The sequence below is a fragment of the Lissotriton helveticus genome, chromosome 12 (assembly GCF_964261635.1).
Source record: "Lissotriton helveticus chromosome 12, aLisHel1.1, whole genome shotgun sequence".
Taxonomy (NCBI): Eukaryota; Metazoa; Chordata; class Amphibia; order Caudata; family Salamandridae; genus Lissotriton; species Lissotriton helveticus.
The window spans coordinates 98,862,416-98,881,188 of NC_136073.1; the positions used below are offsets into that span (position 1 = coordinate 98,862,416).

Consider the following 18,773-nt stretch of genomic DNA (forward strand, 5'->3'; position numbering starts at 1 on the left):
AATTACATGGGAAGAGTAAGTTTGCATTTAGCGCTGTTTTCCTAGTACCACAATGCCCAATCATGTCCACAATGGACAGAAGGAAGCAGTTTGCATTTCAAAATAGTGCAGAGAGTGAACAAGAACAGCAGCATGTGCAGCTGCTCATAATTGCTAAATGTGCACTTAGGGTAGAATTTACCACACAATTTACTCCAGGAAATTAGCACTTGTTTTTTAATATAAAATGCAGCCTTGCGTCTAAAATGTATTTTTTCCCTGCAATTACTCTTAATTTAATCTCGTTATTATTGGTATTTCTGCTAAAAAAGTAGTGCAACATTATCAATATTACTTTGATTACTCTGGTGTAATTAAAACCACTCCCAGGCCTTGAGAAGAACTTCAGAAGACCGATTTGCATTATTCTACTCAATGGCTCTACTGCATTTTAAGTTAATGGTTCTCAGGACAAACCATCCTTTTTATTTCTCCTTGCAAAAGCATCAGATGCATACATTTGTTTTAAACATATTTATGTGTTGAAATGTAATGACTTTTCCCAATAGCGAAATCGCTGCGGTTTGTCAGATCTCAGCGTATTTTTGAAAGCAGCCCTAACATTCAATATTATATCAGGTAATAGCCCAAATCTTTAGGATGATTTCATCTTATTACCTGTTGTCCTTTTCCCAAGTAACTGTTCCCTTGTATTCAGATCTGGTCTGATTAATATAATGTAACATTTTGGGAAGAATATGCAAAACAGTAACCCAGCACTTGAACATATAATTGCGAATATCTCCACCGCCACCATGTATTTTCCCTGATTGCTTAGATAGCCAAGAATGAAATACATCCAAACACTAAGGAAGAGAAACATACTAAACGTGATCCACTTGGCTTCATTAAAGCTGTCAGGTAATGTCCGTGCTAGAAAAGCTACCAGAAAGCTGACACAAGCCAATAACCCGATGTATCCCAGCATGCACCAGAAGGCAATCTCTGAACATTCATTGCACAGTAAGATGATTGTCCCAATCTTTAGTTTCATGTTCTTCTGGGGAAAGGGAGGGCAGAGCAGAATCCAAGAGACACAGATGAGGACTTGACCAAGTGTGCAAAGGGACACTGTAGCAATGGGAACCTTGGGGCCCAGCCACCTTCTCATGTTACTGTCTGGTTTTGTGGCTCTAAAAGCAATGACCACCATGATGGTTTTGGCCAACACGCAGGACACAGAGAAGACAAAAATAATGCCAAAGGCTGGTTGGCGGAGCAGGCAGATTATTGTCCGAGGCACTCCAATGAAGAGAAGGCTAGAGAGAAAACCCAGCACTAGCCCTACCAAAAGAAAGTAAGTGAGCTCCCGGTTGTTGGCTTTCACAATTGGTGTTCCTCGATATTTGATGAAGACACACAAAATTGCAGCTGTTAAAGTAGATGATAAAGAGGCAAGGCCAGCCAGGATTGCTCCCAAAGAGTCCTCATAGGAAAGATATTCTATTATCTTTGGGACACATTTACTTCTTCCCTCATTGGGCCACAGTTCATCTGGACACTGCCAACAGGCACTGGAATCTAAAAGAGAGAAATAAAGAGTTGCCATACAGAAGACATGCAACCAGTACTCAGGTCTATAAAGGCAAATTACAATTTACCCATCCTAGCCATTGTCCGAGAACTATTTTGAATACAATAACACCATGTATCAGCAGTGCCATGGAACTTTTATGGGCAGCACTTTTGCCCCAAGCGTATCCGGGCTCTATGTAAGTGATTTCGAAGAAACCCATATACAAAGTATAACAAACCCTTAACAACAGAAGATTCTTTTTTGGAAAGCTACATTGACAATATCATTGTAATATTGGAAGGTGACAAAACAAGCTTGGAAGAATTCCACAGGTGGCTGAATACCAGAGATGAATGACTCAAATTCACCTACACAGCTGACAACAAAAGTCTAGATTTCCTGGACATAACCATCTATGCAGAGAACGGCACCTTACAGACTACAGTCTTCTTTAAGTCAACAGCAAAGAATAGCCTGCTTTCTTATAAAAGCTTCCATCCTCGTCCATTAAGGGAAAATCTACGATACAGCCAATTTTTGCACCTGAGGCGCAACTGCAGTAACATACATGACTATAAGGGAAAAGTGCAAGACCTGTGTACCAAACTGAGAGCCCGAGAATACCCAGAGAGGATAATCAAAAAAAAGCAAGAAGAGGGCGATAAATCAACCAAGAGAATGCCTTCTAGACACCACTCCAAGGGCACCAGAAAAAGACATAGTAACCTGCGTAACCACTTACAATGTAACATCAAACAAAGTGAAGAAAATTGTCAAGAAGAACTGGAGAATCATCACATCAGGAAGTATCACCTGGCCTAAACCGAGGTTCGCAAACAGGAGAACATGAAACCTTAAAGACATACTGGTACACACCAGACCACCACCACCAAAAAGAGGAGACCTCACCTCTCAACTATGGAATAACCCTCCAGTTATGGGTCATTACCCTTGTGGCTCCTGCTCTGTGTGTGAATTAACCACAACAACAAAGACATTACAACTTCTCCCAAACTTCCAATGGACCATCAGATATCACACCAATTGCAACACTACCCATGCAATTTACATGATTACCTGCCTCTGTAACTTACGTTACATCTGGATGACCTGTCGAAAAGTAAAACAGAGAATAATAGAACACAGGAGTAACATCAAGTGCAAGAGGAATACAACAAAAATGAGCAACTATTACATAGAGACCCAACACACAGTGCATGACTTACGATGGGTCATTCTGGAAACCCTAGCTACAAAAAACCACAATGCAGAGAAGGTCCTATTCGAGAAGGAACAAAGATGGGTCCACCGTCTGCAAACAAATATTTGTGGGCTCAATGATAACATTCCGTGGCTCAGCCTCAACCACTGAACAGACCTAATCTGACACAAATATGAACACTAAACACGCTAAGAGGAACCTAATAACGACTAAGCTCTAACGGCCCCGGGGACTCCTTAGAAACCATGGATTAGAGAGCATCACTATCTCAACCCTTGTCAAACTCAATGAATCATACCCTAACAGTACGATTGTCTACTTAATGAAGCAGTCTCTAACAGTATCAATACCATATTTGAAATACAGTGCTCACTGGACTGGTTGATCTATGAACAGGATGGAAATTATATACCTTATTCACGAAACCAACCATTATGAGTACCCTATACTGAATTAAGTTTCCTACCATTGATCGCCACACCCCCATCAGGTTCCACAATAGCAGTAATACTCGTGGCAGAGCCAGCACAAGCAGCCTGACCTTGTCACAAGCCAACACTCATCTATAAGTATGTAGCACTTATTAATTTACAAAGAGACTCCATTGAGTGGCTGGTAATAAAGAATAAGATCTTCTGCCCCCAACTTGTAAATTATACCAGGCTCATTTTTTCGCCTCATTTCAGTCGCTCCAATAAGCATAGTCTTTTTTCCATTGCTAACAACATCACCATAAGGAGACAGGAAACAATCTCCTTTCTAATCCGGGTTCAGAGAGGCAGAGCAAGCACAAGTCGTGCACCCCATGTGCAAGAGGTAGAACCTACACCAGCGAGAAACGACCCGACAGAACCGTAACGTATCATTGTTGTGACAGTTTGTAATGCGTTAAGTTTAAATGTGGTTTCCCCAGCAGGTGCTACCATCTCTGGACACCCGATGAAGTCTTAAACAAACAATATTAAGGTACGCAAAAGAGGGGATAAGCGGGGAAAGACTGCGTGCACCACAGCTGAGACCACAAGCCAGCTGCCTCCGCCACAACGCTTTATTCAAGTAAGGTGCCTGTGGCGGTCCTAACCTCAAAAATATTGGAGACATGTAAACGAGTAATAAAAAGCGCGCACCACACGCCTCGATATGGTCGATGCCGATAAAATCACACAAGCTGCCTTAACTGTACTGAGCTGAGACTATTAGTACTTCCATGATGACCCAGCCACCTCCGCCACGATAAACGCTTTATTCAAGCAATGTGCCCATGGCGGCTCAAACCTCAAACATAGTGGAGACATGTAAACGAGTAATAAAAACCACGCACAACACGCCACGACATGGGCGATGCCAATAATATCACTCAAGCTGCCTTAATTGATCGCCACACCCCCATCAGGTTCCACAATAGCAGTAATACTCGTGGCAGAGCCAGCACAAGCAGCCTGACCTTGTCACAAGCCAACACTCATCTATAAGTATGTAGCACTTATTAATTTACAAAGAGACTCCATTGAGTGGCTGGTAATAAAGAATAAGATCTTCTGCCCCCAACTTGTAAATTATACCAGGCTCATTTTTTCGCCTCATTTCAGTCGCTCCAATAAGCATAGTCTTTTTTCCATTGCTAACAACATCACCATAAGGAGACAGGAAACAATCTCCTTTCTAATCCGGGTTCAGAGAGGCAGAGCAAGCACAAGTCGTGCACCCCATGTGCAAGAGGTAGAACCTACACCAGCGAGAAACGACCCGACAGAACCGTAACGTATCATTGTTGTGACAGTTTGTAATGCGTTAAGTTTAAATGTGGTTTCCACAGCAGGTGCTACCATCTCTGGACACCCGATGAAGTCTTAAACAAACAATATTAAGGTACGCAAAAGAGGGGATAAGCGGGGAAAGACTGCGTGCACCACAGCTGAGACCACAAGCCAGCTGCCTCCGCCACAACGCTTTATTCAAGTAATGTGCCTGTGGCGGTCCTAACCTCAAAAATATTGGAGACATGTAAACGAGTAATAAAAAGCGCGCACCACACGCCTCGATATGGTCGATGCCGATAAAATCACACAAGCTGCCTTAACTGTACTGAGCTGAGACTATTAGTACTTCCATGATGACCCAGCCACCTCCGCCACGATAAACGCTTTATTCAAGCAATGTGCCCATGGCGGCTCAAACCTCAAACATAGTGGAGACATGTAAACGAGTAATAAAAACCACGCACAACACGCCACGACATGGGCGATGCCAATAATATCACTCAAGCTGCCTTAATTGTCGTCCCTATCTGTACAATGTGCTTGAGGTAGGAATTAGAGAATACTCACCTTTAACAACTCGCGCAACACACACCCGGAAGATACACATATATCCACACATAATGCAACACTCATCGAACTCTTAACTTTAAAGGCCAATTCTAGTCAACAGATAGCACTGTGAGATCAAAAAACAAGAGGCGAATGCTTCTATCTTAAACTGCGTCGCTCAGTGTGTCACTGCCAAATAATCAGCATAGGCCCGCTATCACATTACCCTTTTTTTTTTTTCTTTTTTTTGTAGAGTTTTATATAGCGCGAACTAGACCCGAACCGAATCAGGTATCAGAGCGCTTTACATAGCACCAGTTACGTTACATGAGGACGGACACACATTCATTTTAGGCACGGGGAGATTAAGTGATTTGCCCAGAATCACAGGAGGTTTTGGCGTCGTTACCGAGACTCGAACCCCGATCCCCAGGTCCGAGGTCGAGCACCTTAGCCGTTAGGCCAACTCCTCTCCCAACCTTCACCAAATGAGTTGTCAGGTTGATGTATTATATGAAGAATGAACAATGAGAGAACCTTTGCCATATGGGACTGAGTGAATTTTGATATTGTGTGAAAAGAATTGCCATTTTTTAGTTTCTTTCAATTTCTCCTATACTACGGTACATGGGCAGCACCCATCATAGATATTGCGCATATTGACGCTATCCATATATGTTTGTCTGTCTTGCCTTCCCCTTCTTTAACAGGTGCTAACAGACCTTATCAGAGTCAGGACAATATGCCTAGACCTACCCTTAAATAAAAGGTTACTTTTTCACTACAGTTTCTAGGTCCTGAAGAAATCCTACCAGACCCCTCCTGGGCTAACTAAGGCTGAAACATGTCGACCTTTTTATGGACATTAAACAGTGCGGAAGCCTCCTAACTCCCCTTCCTACGCACGCCAAAATATTTTTAACCAAGCCTGGTTTCCAGACCCAATAACATTTCGCTTTGTCTGGTCACCCAAGCTTTTTTAAAGAATCTTTTTCACTCACACTTTTATCACTAATCACTACTGCACTAACCAGTGGTTCACCTCCAGGTGGAGGAAGCATGCAGACTAACCCGATGATGATGCTGTCACGTAGCTAAAAAAAGAGGCAGAAAACCAAGATATACTGCCATTCAAGCCTTAGTACGTCAATGAGTTTTTTTTTATCAGTATCCGAAATGAATAACAAACAAACCCTGGTTACTCAGGACAAGTGATACTTTCCACCATTGATTTTTTGTCTTTAAGAATAAGGAAGCTGAATGGATCACAAACTCATCCTTCTCCCCCTTTTGATTTAACGCAATTACTCTAAAGACATATGTGCACAGTTCAATGCATTTATTGGAGAACGTGCACCTGAGAATCAGAGTCTTCACGTATACCAGACTTGGCAGTGAATGCTATGCCAGAGGCCAATCTGGAGAGATTTTTCCAAAATACATTTTTTCATTAGAAGGACAGAATGGAATGGGAATAGATGATTCTCGGAGGAATTTTTGTAGGTGTATTACAATATGTTTTATTTAGAAAAATGTAGTTGTACCTCATATTCATGCCACGTATACTGCCTCCTGCAAATGAACTTCACATAGACACCACATGTACTGTCTACATATCATGCAATGTCAGTGCATGACACAGACAAGAGAAAATAAGGCAAATGTTTTTGTAAACAATGGAAAAAATCTGCTAGCGTCTTTTTTGAACAGGGCAAAAAACTGTAAACAATGGCAACCACTAATTTTCAAAAGTTTTTAAAACACTCAAAATAAACCATAACAAAAATACGTCTTGGTTCAAAGGGGTATCCTTTGAAGCCCCCAATTCCGAAACCTCACTTCAGTATAGGTATTAGGTGCCACCCAACCACAAGGGAGAGATCTGCTTGTGGGGACGCAGACCCGGAGAACCATGGTCTGTGTGGTGTATATTGCCAGGGAAAGCTGTTGCTCACAGGGAGGTTTAGTGCCATTGGAAAGGACCAAGTGACTACATGAATTGTGGCTGGCCTGGGATGCTGGCCTGCGTAAGTGTGGCATCCTGAAGTGTACTCCCCAAGGACCGATTGGCTGGTCATATGTTCTCTCAGAGATCTAAAGGACATCAAAGATCTCCTTTAAGGGTCCCAGGCCATATACTGGTGACATCTGGAGAGAGGTGCCATCATAAGTTCCCACATTGCCTGCTGAATTTCATCGGACAGCTCGGTGTGAGCTTGGAACTAAGTATAGTGACTGGAGACCAGAGTGCCCAGTGCAGAGCTACAAACTATTGACCTCATCAAAGGCACAGTGGCCCCCATACTGTGGGGACCTCAGCATACATAAGCGTCTTGGTGGTGTATGGATCCACTGGTTGTGGGATGCGAAGTGGCCAGTTTTGTTAGTCAGCTCAGTTCAGTTCAAATATACTTTTATTTAATTTCATTAAAAAAAAATCATAAAAGGGTGGGATGACCTCCATGGATAAAACATGCAAAGATGTACATTGTTATTATATTTAGAAAATATATAAAAAGGTGATATTTTTTAAAAGTATGTACACATAAACGAGACTGTCGAAGGATTTCGGAGCCAAATGTTGTTACACTGCAGTGCACCTTATCTGTCGGGGACCTGGTTTCCTAGCCTATATTCAAGTCGGATTTGAACTTGCGAAATGTGACGGGGGATTGTAAACAATTTCTTGAAAAGAATTGATTGTTCCAGATTCAGGCCTGTAGCATCTTTGCCGTTCAAGATTTCTGTGCCATATGAGATGGAGGGCAGGAATTTTGCTGCTATAACATTTAATAGGTGACCAGTGGAACAACCTGCAAGCTTGTTTTTTAAGATTTTGAAGGCAAACTGCAACTGTTTAGATTTCTTGCGACCTTGGGACAGGTGAATCGTGAAGGTAAGTTCGCGATCAATTTGAAAGCCTAAGTATTTGTATGAATCCACCTTGGTCAAAGGTCGCTTGTCCAATTTCCAAATGAATTTGCGGTCGGCTTTATGGAGTTTGTTGAAGCAAATCACCTTTGCTTTCTGGTGATTGATGGTTAGTTGGACCGAGGTGGTATAAACGCCTAGTGATTAGCTGTTGCAAACCAACTGGGGTTTGCGCTAGTAAAACAATGTCGTCCGCATATTTAAGGCTGGGTGTGGGAATTGTGCCAAGTTTCGGAGGGTCAGATTGGATTGACCAAAGTTGCTCGTCCAGATCAGCGGTGTAAATGTTGAAGAGGCCGGGAGCCAGCACACACCCTTGTTTTAGCCCATTGAGTTTGTGGATCTTCTTAGTAATGCTGAGCCCATCTCCTTTCCTGATCTGGACCCACGTCTGAGAGTACAGGTTGATTATGACCTCCAGCAACTTAGCTGGGACCCCCAGTTGTACATTTTTGCCCATAGCTGGCTTTTGGGACCTTGTCGAAGGCCGCTTTAAGGCTGATGAAACATGCATACAGTGGCCTTGATTTTACGAGGGCTTGATTGGCCAGAGTGAAATGTTTGTCAGAGTGCCCATCCCGGCCCTGAAACCAGTTTGCATGTGAGGAATAAGGTTTATTCGCGCCGCCCAGTCCTCTAATTCTACCAGCAGGTTTGATGCATATATTTTGGCCTTCACATCGATTAACACGATCAATCTATATTTTGAAGGATCAGAACGAGAACCCGATTTGTATATTGAGCTTAGAATGCTTCCCCTCCAGTTTTGTCCGTCATGCCGCGTCGATCCTGTGCAGCATGCCAACTGCATGCTCATTCCGTACAGAGTCCAATTTACAGGTTGTGACCCTCGGAGGTGGGGGTGGTACCCACTGCAGTGTCTCATTCAACCTCATTGAGATATTGCTGAACTTCTGCCTTGGTGTGTGACCGGAATAGTTCAGTGGAAGCTACATCAACCTGCACCAGAAAAAGTACCTAATTTCCAGGGCAGTACAAAATTTGCACCTCTATCTTCTGTTACTCGAAGTATCTGATCCGACTCATCTCATCGTGCACCAGAACCTAGTGCTCCGATTGCCTAGGCAAGACTCTGATCAACATGTACCAGACAGGGTATCTCCTCAAGCGGAGAGGTTCCTGTTTGTGTTATTCCCCATTCACTGTTTGTTCCCTTGCTGGCCCATCATGGTCGGACAACTGCCCTCTTCCCCTCAGGCCACCCCAATGACTTCTTGGTGCCAGGTAGGAGTGGAGGTAATTGACTAGACTGGAGGAACACTTCACAGAAAGTTCAGGACCAGGTCAAGAGACTGTGTGACCCCACCCTGTGTTTCACAGAACTGGGTGGTGCCTGGAGGGTCTGATGGAACCCTGTCTGTAACAGATTGTTGCCAACAGTCTGCTGCTGGTTCTGAAGTTACTGGGGAACTTCCCAAGTGGCACTAAGTCCCCCTTGTTTACGTCTGCATGTTGTTTATTCCTGCTACCTATCTCCACCTGACCCAGACTATGTGTTTCCTCTGCTGCCTGTGATCTCGTATCCGGACGGAGGTGCTGGTGATCCTCCATCTGGGTGTATAGGACAGTAAGGGTGAATTGAAGGGTGGCGGGATAGTTGGAACCACAGGGTCTGCAGTTTGGTTTCCATTGACCAACTGGGGATCAGTTTCACTACATTAGGGTATTGTGTACTTATGTGAGACAGGGTGTCCCGTGTGGACTGGGCTGGTACCTGTGGCATCGAGTAGCAGTGCAGAGTGTGTGTGTGCATGTAGGAGTGACAGTCTGTGGACTGCATGTGATTTATGACACTGGTCAGCGGTATGGTTTCATACGCTGATATCTTGCCAAACACACTTTAAATTACCATTGGTTTTACCCACGTGGCCCTGACCTGTGGTGCTGCTAAAAAGTGTTATAATTCCATGTAATTACATATTTATGATGTCGTTGTGACCCAGTGTTCACCCTATAACTATGTGATATTGTAGAATAAGAATTGTGGTAGTGGGCCTGGGCCTGACAACTTGTTGCACCACATAAGGGTGTTGTGAGGGGTTCATGTTAGGAATTTTACCATATGTGCATACTATTGATATCTTATCAACACTGTTGGGCCTAGTACTGCAAGTGATATTACTGAGTGTAATTTATGCCCAGAAAGACATGTAATTCATGTTGCATTGATTAATGTGTGTGTTGAATACAAACTACATTCATGAACATCTTGTGTGAAATTTCTATTTTGTGTCCCACAGTGTACTTACCCTGATTGTGTGCTGTGCCTTTGCTTTACACATTGCCTCTCTATTAAGCCTGACTGTTCAGTGCCAAGCTACCTATGGGTGAGCGTGGGTTGTACAGTGTGTGTAATCACCTGCCCTTGACAGGGACGGTGGGTTCTTCCAGACTGGGGCATCCCTCAACCAACTAAAAAATGTAAATCTCCGCCAACTGTGATTAATGATAAGGTTAAACATTCGTTGTCTAAGATTCAGTTCTTAATATTATTGCACATTGACTCTTATGGTACACAATTCATTTATATTGACGAAAACAACGGTTTACAACTTCTTTCTTAGCCTTTCTGTAATTGGCAGTATGATTTATAATCTACATTGATAGTGTCTCTTATTTTCATAGTCATAGCTCTTGCAATTATTGTGATTTTTTTAGGTCTCTCTGCCTTTTCAAAAGGACAGAATGTAAAATGTTGGGTGTGGGCAATTGTTTGAGACAAACAAGTCGCAGTATAAAGTGAGAGGGTATTTTACAGTTACTATAGTCTTGCTCTTGTGTGCATATATGTGTAGGTATTTATACAGTGCAAAATAGGCTACTGAACAGCAGAGCAGTGTACAACATTAAATACCTACACAGTCACATCATATTTCGCCTATTTACACTTGTTTTCCACAGATTTCTATTCAGGGCACAGGCAGATTTTGCAATTTCCCAGAATCATGATTTTCTACTAAGTTTCAAAGTCAACATTTGAAAACCAATGAATCAAATTCCAAATCCGATGAACCGGGTCCAAGTCTCGGTGTCAACTCAACATCATGTGATCCTGTAATTCTGGCAAACCGCGTAATCTACCCATGCCCCCGTGCCTAAAAACATGAATGTGATCTTGTGTAATATAGCTGGGGCTCATGTAAAGCGCTCAAATATGTTTGGGTCAGGTTTGTGCTAAATTTGCACCCAAAAAATGATAATAATCAATTTTGTGACAAGACCACATCCCCACCTGTCTCATTGGAAACCTCTCCTTCAGCACAGGGGACACAGTCAAAGCAGCAGATAGGTCGACCTTTCTGAGCAGCTTTCCTGAACCCGGGAGGGCAGCTCTCACTGCACACAGACCTTGGAACCTGCAGACAAAAACAAGAAAAAGTACATGACCTTGAGTAATCACTTCATCACATTTTCCCGGAAAAATAATACTAGGTTACTAAGTAGGAAGAATTGTATTAGAGATTCGGGAGAAAATGACCCGTATGTTGATTCAAGCGTTTAATAAAAAGGGGGTGCTGGAGAACTGGAACAATTGTGAGGGATTACCCTCTTTTATAATTTGGTGAGTGAAATTGTGGGAAAATTAAATGTTTTTCTTACGTATGAAGCTAAACCTGGGAAAAATGTTATACACCCATTACATTTGTGAAATCTGTGAATTTCACATGCGCAATTTGTGCAATGTTGTAAATTCTACAACTGTGTCATTGTGCATTTATTTAGCTGAAGACTTGCTCTTATGGAAAATGACTTGCAAGAGATATCAGCACCAATGAGGGCTTACTACGCCTGGAAACATTGTGAGTTTTATGGCAGTTTGCTCATAGTCAGTTCAACCATAGACTTACTGACTCCTTTACCTTCATGGTTTGCCTCCTTCCTTTACCACAGCTTGAAGAGGATAGCCTCTTCAAGTAAGGTTGAGCCTACTAGATAGCACATGTTCTGTCTGTCACAAGGCATGTTGTTGCTTACCATGAAAATAGAGAAGTTTGGAGACTGCCCATTGTTTACCATTAGTTGGCTTTCCTTGTCACTCTAATTTGCCTGCTTCATATTCGGGCACCCGCTTGTCAATGTTGTGTTTGTCCCTCTCCTAGATATTGTCATCTTTACCAGTTCTTTCATAGGCTGGCCGTTCGGTTTCCATTGCTTGCTTCTCAAGCACAATGTTTTAGGTTTTGCCAGCACAACACTTGTGCTGTGCTTGTGAAATCTCTTGCATTTAAAAAATAATCAAAAAGGGACTTAGAGCCAACCCATTACTTTCCTTTATTTACCACTGGCTGGTTGACACGTGCGTTCAACATCACATTACTTAACCTTGGCTGGCTCCCACATGGATTTCATTGGTCAGCACCTCCTCCTAACCTCCGTCTTCTACTGGGCTTGGAGATGAGTCACTGCCATCCTGCCTTGGAGCCAGGCACAAATACTGCTTCCACTAGGCAGTGACTTTACATTTCAGGCTCCTGCAGTTCAGGGACTCTTTATTTACTTTTTGACATGCACTCTTTGAGTGCATGTCTCAGCAGTCCCTCTTGTTCAGCCCGCTTATAATGCAGTGTATGCTAACTCATACACTCGGTTGCACGTACATTGGTTGCTCCATCACCCAATTTTATCTCACTTTTTTCACTACATACACGCACTGCAGTCCCATCACCTATTATTAGATCACTACCTTACCACCGTACGTTGACCGAACTACGGGCTATTTGGGTTATGAAGGATTTTCCAACTTTGCCTCATATAGTACCTATAGTTGTTAGCCGGTCTATGAGGAGTCCCAAATGATGAAAGGCGGTACAGAGTGGTGACTGATGGGTATACTCATTAGTTGAGGGTAACCTAGGATTGTTAAGAGTACACTTTCCTCCTGTTTATTGTTTTGGATTGGCCTATGGGAGGGCCATAAGGTGGAAACTGCGCAATGTAAACATAGCTCTTAAAGAACAGTGCTCGCTTTCTGTTTCTAGCACTGCCACTTCTACCAGTAGGCTGGCTCCACAAAAGCAGTGTTAGGGTAGCAGCAACCATATCTGGCAACACACTGTTGAAGTCTGACAGCATGCACAGTAGGGTAAGTATTGATACTTAGCCCCTGATGCAGTGGGGTGTGGTTTTGAAGCTCCCTATGCAACTGATCCCCTGGACTCACTGAGCTGAAGATTCACCTCATCTCATGTGTACAGCATTATTAATCACAGCACACAGACAGCCTCACCCATGCATTGCACTCACTTTTCACAGGTGTGGCTGCCAGATGTCAACCCACTACTGAGACTCTTGCCTTTTTCATCCCTACCATCAGACGTCTAAATGTCATGTACCCATCAACTAATCAAAGCCAGCCCTGTTTGACCATCTCATTATAGTGATAGACCATATCCTTCTCACTGCTGTTGATCACAGCTATTTTCTTCTGGGCCCACTTACCATCCACTTGACTGACCAGAGCAGTTTTGAAATTTGGATGGTTATCATATTTGCAATACACACTCAGGCCCAGACTCATCAAGCATTTGTGTGGCCCTTGCCTTGCACAAAGTGTTGCAAGGGCAATGCGAAGGGTTCACTGATATTTACAAAGCCACGGACCGGGCGATTTGCACTGCCGTGCATTGCTTTATAAAGAAATGGAATGCAACACGAGTGTTTGCTGTACGTTATGTTACATTTTCAAGCTGGAAGGCATTCCATGGGTGAAGTACATGTGTTCTCATTTATCCACCCATTGATTTTGGTGCATTCTCAAATTTACTAAACTAGTAAACCTGGAAATGCATCAAAATGCTACGCTATCCCCAGGGAGATGCACATATATTTATTTAGCCTTGTTATTTCCTCTTTCCACATGTGCAGCACACATAGAATGAAGAAAATGCTTCTAAGGATTTTTTTGTGTTTCTTCCTTCACAAAAACAATCCTGGCTATAACGCAGGCACCCTTGCACTGAGGTTTAAGGGAACCTACTTTGGTGCTAGGTTGCACATAGTGCATCAGCGCAAAGAAACAGCAGCAGTGCTCCATAACTTTGTAATTATGGGGCATTTGAGCTTTTTCCCTTTCCTGCAACGCTGCAAAGCACCTTTGCTTGCCACCCTGTGTTGAGTAAAATATTAGTAAATGTGACCCTCAATTTCCTTTCGCTTCTTCACCCTTATCACTGTAGAGAAATCACAAAATGTTTAAATCTTCGGAAGTCGTAAGTGCAATATGTACATAAATGGGAATTGGTTTTTTTGGGTTCAAAGCAGAATCTTAATTTTTTCACATTTTAAGTTACATAGATGGTACTCCGAGATGATTTTCTGAATTGTGCAAATAGGACATGGTAAATTAGCAAGGTGACTTTGTTAGTAATGGAAACCACCATGTTATGCAGGCTGGTCACACATTGCTTAGGTCATTTTGTACATTACAATATGTGATCCCCCCTCATCAAGCACTTACATATAAACTTACACTGACAGCAATGTTTTGGTTATAAAGTATGACTATATTTTTGTGAGGTACTTTGTTCTAGTTTTGTATTATTAGATACTGTTATATACAATTTGGCAACTCGTTTTGAATAGGTTCAATATCTTTCCCGATGTCCATTACAATCGTGCAGTTGCTGTTGTATTCTCAAACGCACTCCAGTGATGTGTATTAGCAGCATTTGACTGGCCTACAGGGCAATCAGGCAATGCCCAATAGGCTAATCTGACAAGTCAGTGTGTGGGTTATTTTTTTTAGCAGTTTGTGGACCTCTTCTATGGCCAATTGGGCTGGTTTTGACTTTTGGCTTCCCTGATATTACCACAAGTACTGCCTACAGCAAACATAAATCCAAATAGTATCCCAAGGCTTGCAAAATACCATACAGTGTGTCTTTACAAGTACAAAACTGGCCTGGTTTGCCTGGTTTGCAAACCTGGACCTCTTTTTTAGCAACCTTGTTTTTGTCCCAGACCGACACTGGTATTTAGTTGTGTGAAACCAAGAAGTACAATGTGGTATTTGAGACAAAAGTGAAAGTTGTGATGCTACATGATGACACTTCAATAAAGTTGCAAAACCAGTATAAATGTTGGATCTTTTGATTGTTTTATATCCAATAATACGATATCCTATTTATATAGGACACATCACAGACGGTATTGCCTCACGACACCTAAAAAATTAGCTATTAGTATATTGGGATGTTTAGGGTTCGATTGAAGACGAAGAAGTACCATCTGCCCCAACGTCCCAACGCTTGTCTTTTGTCTTTCTCCTTTTTGATTGCAGAACATTTTACCCTCAGTGGTGGAATATTCTAATAGCATCATAGACCTTCTAACTCAGGCTATACCAGTTCTTAAAGGTCCTGTAACTTGGACTTATAACTCAGGGAGTGGGCCTGTGACAACCAGTGGCAGAGGACCATGAGGCTGTGTTAGAATATTTAACGGATGTGTGTTTGATTTAACATAAAAAATGACAGAGGGCTATTGTTAGCTGGTGCAAGCCATCTCCGTGCATTTTATGTTTTCTCTTTTTGTTTTTCCATCTTTAATTTAGAATGCTATGTCGTCTGTTGCTGGAATGTTTCAGCAGCATTAATTGAGCTTCCTCATAGCACATACCTAGAACTTGGAGAGAGGGAATTTGACAACTGGTGTAGTTCTCGGCAGTGGTACATAATGCTATAAGATGATAACAACTCGCAGTGATTCAACCTCAGAAAGATGAAAGACAGACTTGGTTTGCTCGCCTGAGGTATCATTTGCGACTTACAGGTTACAAAAATACCTTTACGTTGTGTGTGTAACTCACTGTGATAACTTTCTGGTTTTTGACTACTGATGGGAATATTGAGAACCAATCTTAACACCTCCACCCTGGACCGCTGATCCCAAAAGAGTGAAGTTGTATTAGGTTTCTGGCTTTTTTGGAAATTGATCTTATAATATTTCAAATCCACTTTAAACCTGAATATTTTCCACAGTTTTTGAGTGTGATCATCAAACTGTGTACCTGTCCATATGTGCCTATTTGTTAGCATATAAAGTACTTTTCGAAGGTTCCCCAACCTTGCAAGAAGGCGAATAAAGACATGTGTTCTAGCTGGTGAGTGGAAGGTTTTGTGCCAATTGGTCTTTTATAAGAACATGAACCCTGGGTTAGGGAGCAGGAAAGTCTGTGATTCTTTCATGCATTTCTTACTTCAGTTCTTTCCAGGTTCCACTGGATGGCTTTGGCACTGAAGTACAGCTTTTGCTCAGTAGGTAAACTGGAGTCAAATTTCCCAACCTTCACATAGTGAATATTGCCATCTTCCTTCAACTGCCAGTTGATGATGTCGTAAGTGGCTGGAGGATCACCATTTTGGTCGAAGTACATCTCCTCTCCAAGTTTGTTCTTAAATCGCACGTTCTTCAGGTAATGGAGAAGCTGGAACATGGAAAGGACATAAGAAGGACAGAAATAACACACAGGTTTATGAAGATGTTCCTTAAAGTTGAATATCTTGAATATGTTTATGGGATATTCTGAATCAGATGAATATGTTTATGGAGTCATTTGTGCTGTGGCCTATCTGCAAGGGAGTTACTGCCACGGGTGGACAGAAGACACTACGGGCCATATTATCAAGCAAGGGCGATACATTATCGCCAGTTTTATCGGCAGGAAACTGCAGCTAAAGCGGTGATAATGGGCTTGATAATATGCCCTTGTGAATTCCCATAGAAGCCCAGGTTCTGGTGTTAACATGGGCTTCTATTCACAAGGGCATATTATCAAGCCCATTATCGCCGCTTTAGCGGCAGTTTCCTGCCGATAAAACTGGCGATAATATATCGCCCTTGCTTGATAATATGGCCCTACCTTTTCTGCATTAGGAGGTCCAATCTATATAAATTTTCTATCCTGTGGTGTACCATGTGAGGCTTGGCAAACCAGAACAGGGAAAATCAATTATTTCCCTCACACACAGCCCCCAATTGGAAGGGAAGGAGTAAAAAGATGGCGACCCATTCAAAATGATCCCTGCTGAAACAGCAAGGATCGCTTAATTAGGCAGACATTCCTGTGCCAGGAGGGTTTATGTGGGATCTCTCCTAATCCAGCAGACCCAGTTGATCTCCAGACCTGACTGAGGAACCAAAAGCAGCCCTGGAAAAAACACTGAAACCAGACCAGCTCACTTCATGTCCTTGCACAGCCTCTCTCTCTTTCCATCCATCATTTCTCTCTTTTTCTCTCCTCTTTCTCTTCTCCCTCTCTAATTACTTTCTCTGTACCTTCCCCCTCTTCCTCACCCCCACTTTTTCCCTCTTTCTATAAGCCTCCCAGTGCCTACTGCAATTATCCTTGGGGAGCTTGGGAATTTGAGAGAGGTGCCCTGGACTTTCAATAGTGCCTGGAATTTCCCTGGTATGTTGCAGTCCAGGGCCCCTGTCTCAGATTCCCAGGCTCCCCTAACTGAATGGCCTCTTTAATCATCCTATTTACCCTTTCCACAAGGTCGTCAACCTTAGGGCAATAGAGGGGTGCCTTTACACGACTGATAGAGACATTTTCCAAAAACAGTGTCATCTCTGTGAATGTAGAAATACAATCAGAAAAAAATGTTTCTGCCTGTGTAAATAATCAAGAGTGCTAAACATCACTAATATAGGTGCCGCCAACACGAAATACTGGCCTACCAGAATATAATACAAAAGTACACTAGATACAAAAAATATCAAATTTATTCAATAAATATAACATTGCAATTATATGAAAACAAGATATGTAACACACCATAAAAACCCAAGCACATCCTACACTACACACACACAATCGTTCATACAACCAAGTACATACCCACACATACTCGTACGTCCTACAAAATGATGGTTCAAAACTTTCAGTGTATCAATATATACATGGAGACAGCCCCCCCCCCCTTTTTTTACATGCTACTATCCGGGAATACTGCCATTACCATGTTGGACTACCGTACCAGCCTCAGGAGTTGGACGGGAGTTTGATTTTTCTGCACCCGACCCTAGGGTCCATCAGCACCCTACTCATTGATTATTAGCCTACCTATCTTTTCCTCCCATCCAGGAGAGGGCAAGCGGCCACTACATGGTATCATCTATGTCCCTGGACCCCCTAGTGCCTTATTTGGTGTTTTGCTCCAGATGACTTTGATATTATCACCACCAGACCCAGGGATTCCATTAACACATTTTAGCGGATCTACCCACGAGCCTATTCATCGCCCTTTGACCCTCGAAGTTGGTTGCCATGTTTTGTGCTTTAACCAGGCGCTTCCTCCCTTGCTTGTAATTGACCACTGTGCCCTGAAGAAGGTGAAGACCCATATCGGAGTCACCCACCAAAACGCGCATCGGCGCTGGAGCTTCTGTGTTAATCTGTTTTTTCTCTCCCAATATTCACCATTTGCTAATAAGGAATTGAATTTCAACTATGAATTGTATCATTTTTTGCCCATCATTTATTGATCAACTCTGGAAATGGCTTATTTGTACCATCTTAAGGGTTCTGACAAAGTCATTTATTGCCTCATGTAAAAAAGGGGGTTTTTGTCTTCATGTATATATTGATACACTGAAAGTTTTGAACCCTCATTTTGTAGGATGTATGAGTATGAGTGGGTATGTACTTGGTTGTATGAAGGATTGTGTGTGAGTAGTGTAGGATGTGCTTGGGTTTTTTATGGTGTATTACATATCTTGTTTTCATATAATT

The 18,773-nt window shown here is 42.5% G+C and overlaps 1 protein-coding gene across 1 annotated transcript in view; it reads right to left on the reverse strand.

Annotated features, from left to right (window-relative positions):
• Positions 1-214: 214 nt before the first annotated feature.
• Positions 215-18,773, reverse strand: part of LOC144798907 (vomeronasal type-2 receptor 26-like) — a 106,984-nt gene continuing 88,425 nt past the window's right edge. The window contains exons 3-5 of the mRNA XM_078670008.1: positions 16,236-16,467; positions 11,271-11,394; positions 215-1,560 (exon numbers count right to left, since the gene is read on the reverse strand). Coding sequence (XP_078526134.1) covers positions 635-1,560; positions 11,271-11,394; positions 16,236-16,467 — 1,282 coding nt within the window. The 3' untranslated portion in view covers positions 215-634. The remainder of the gene's footprint in view (positions 1,561-11,270; positions 11,395-16,235; positions 16,468-18,773) is intronic.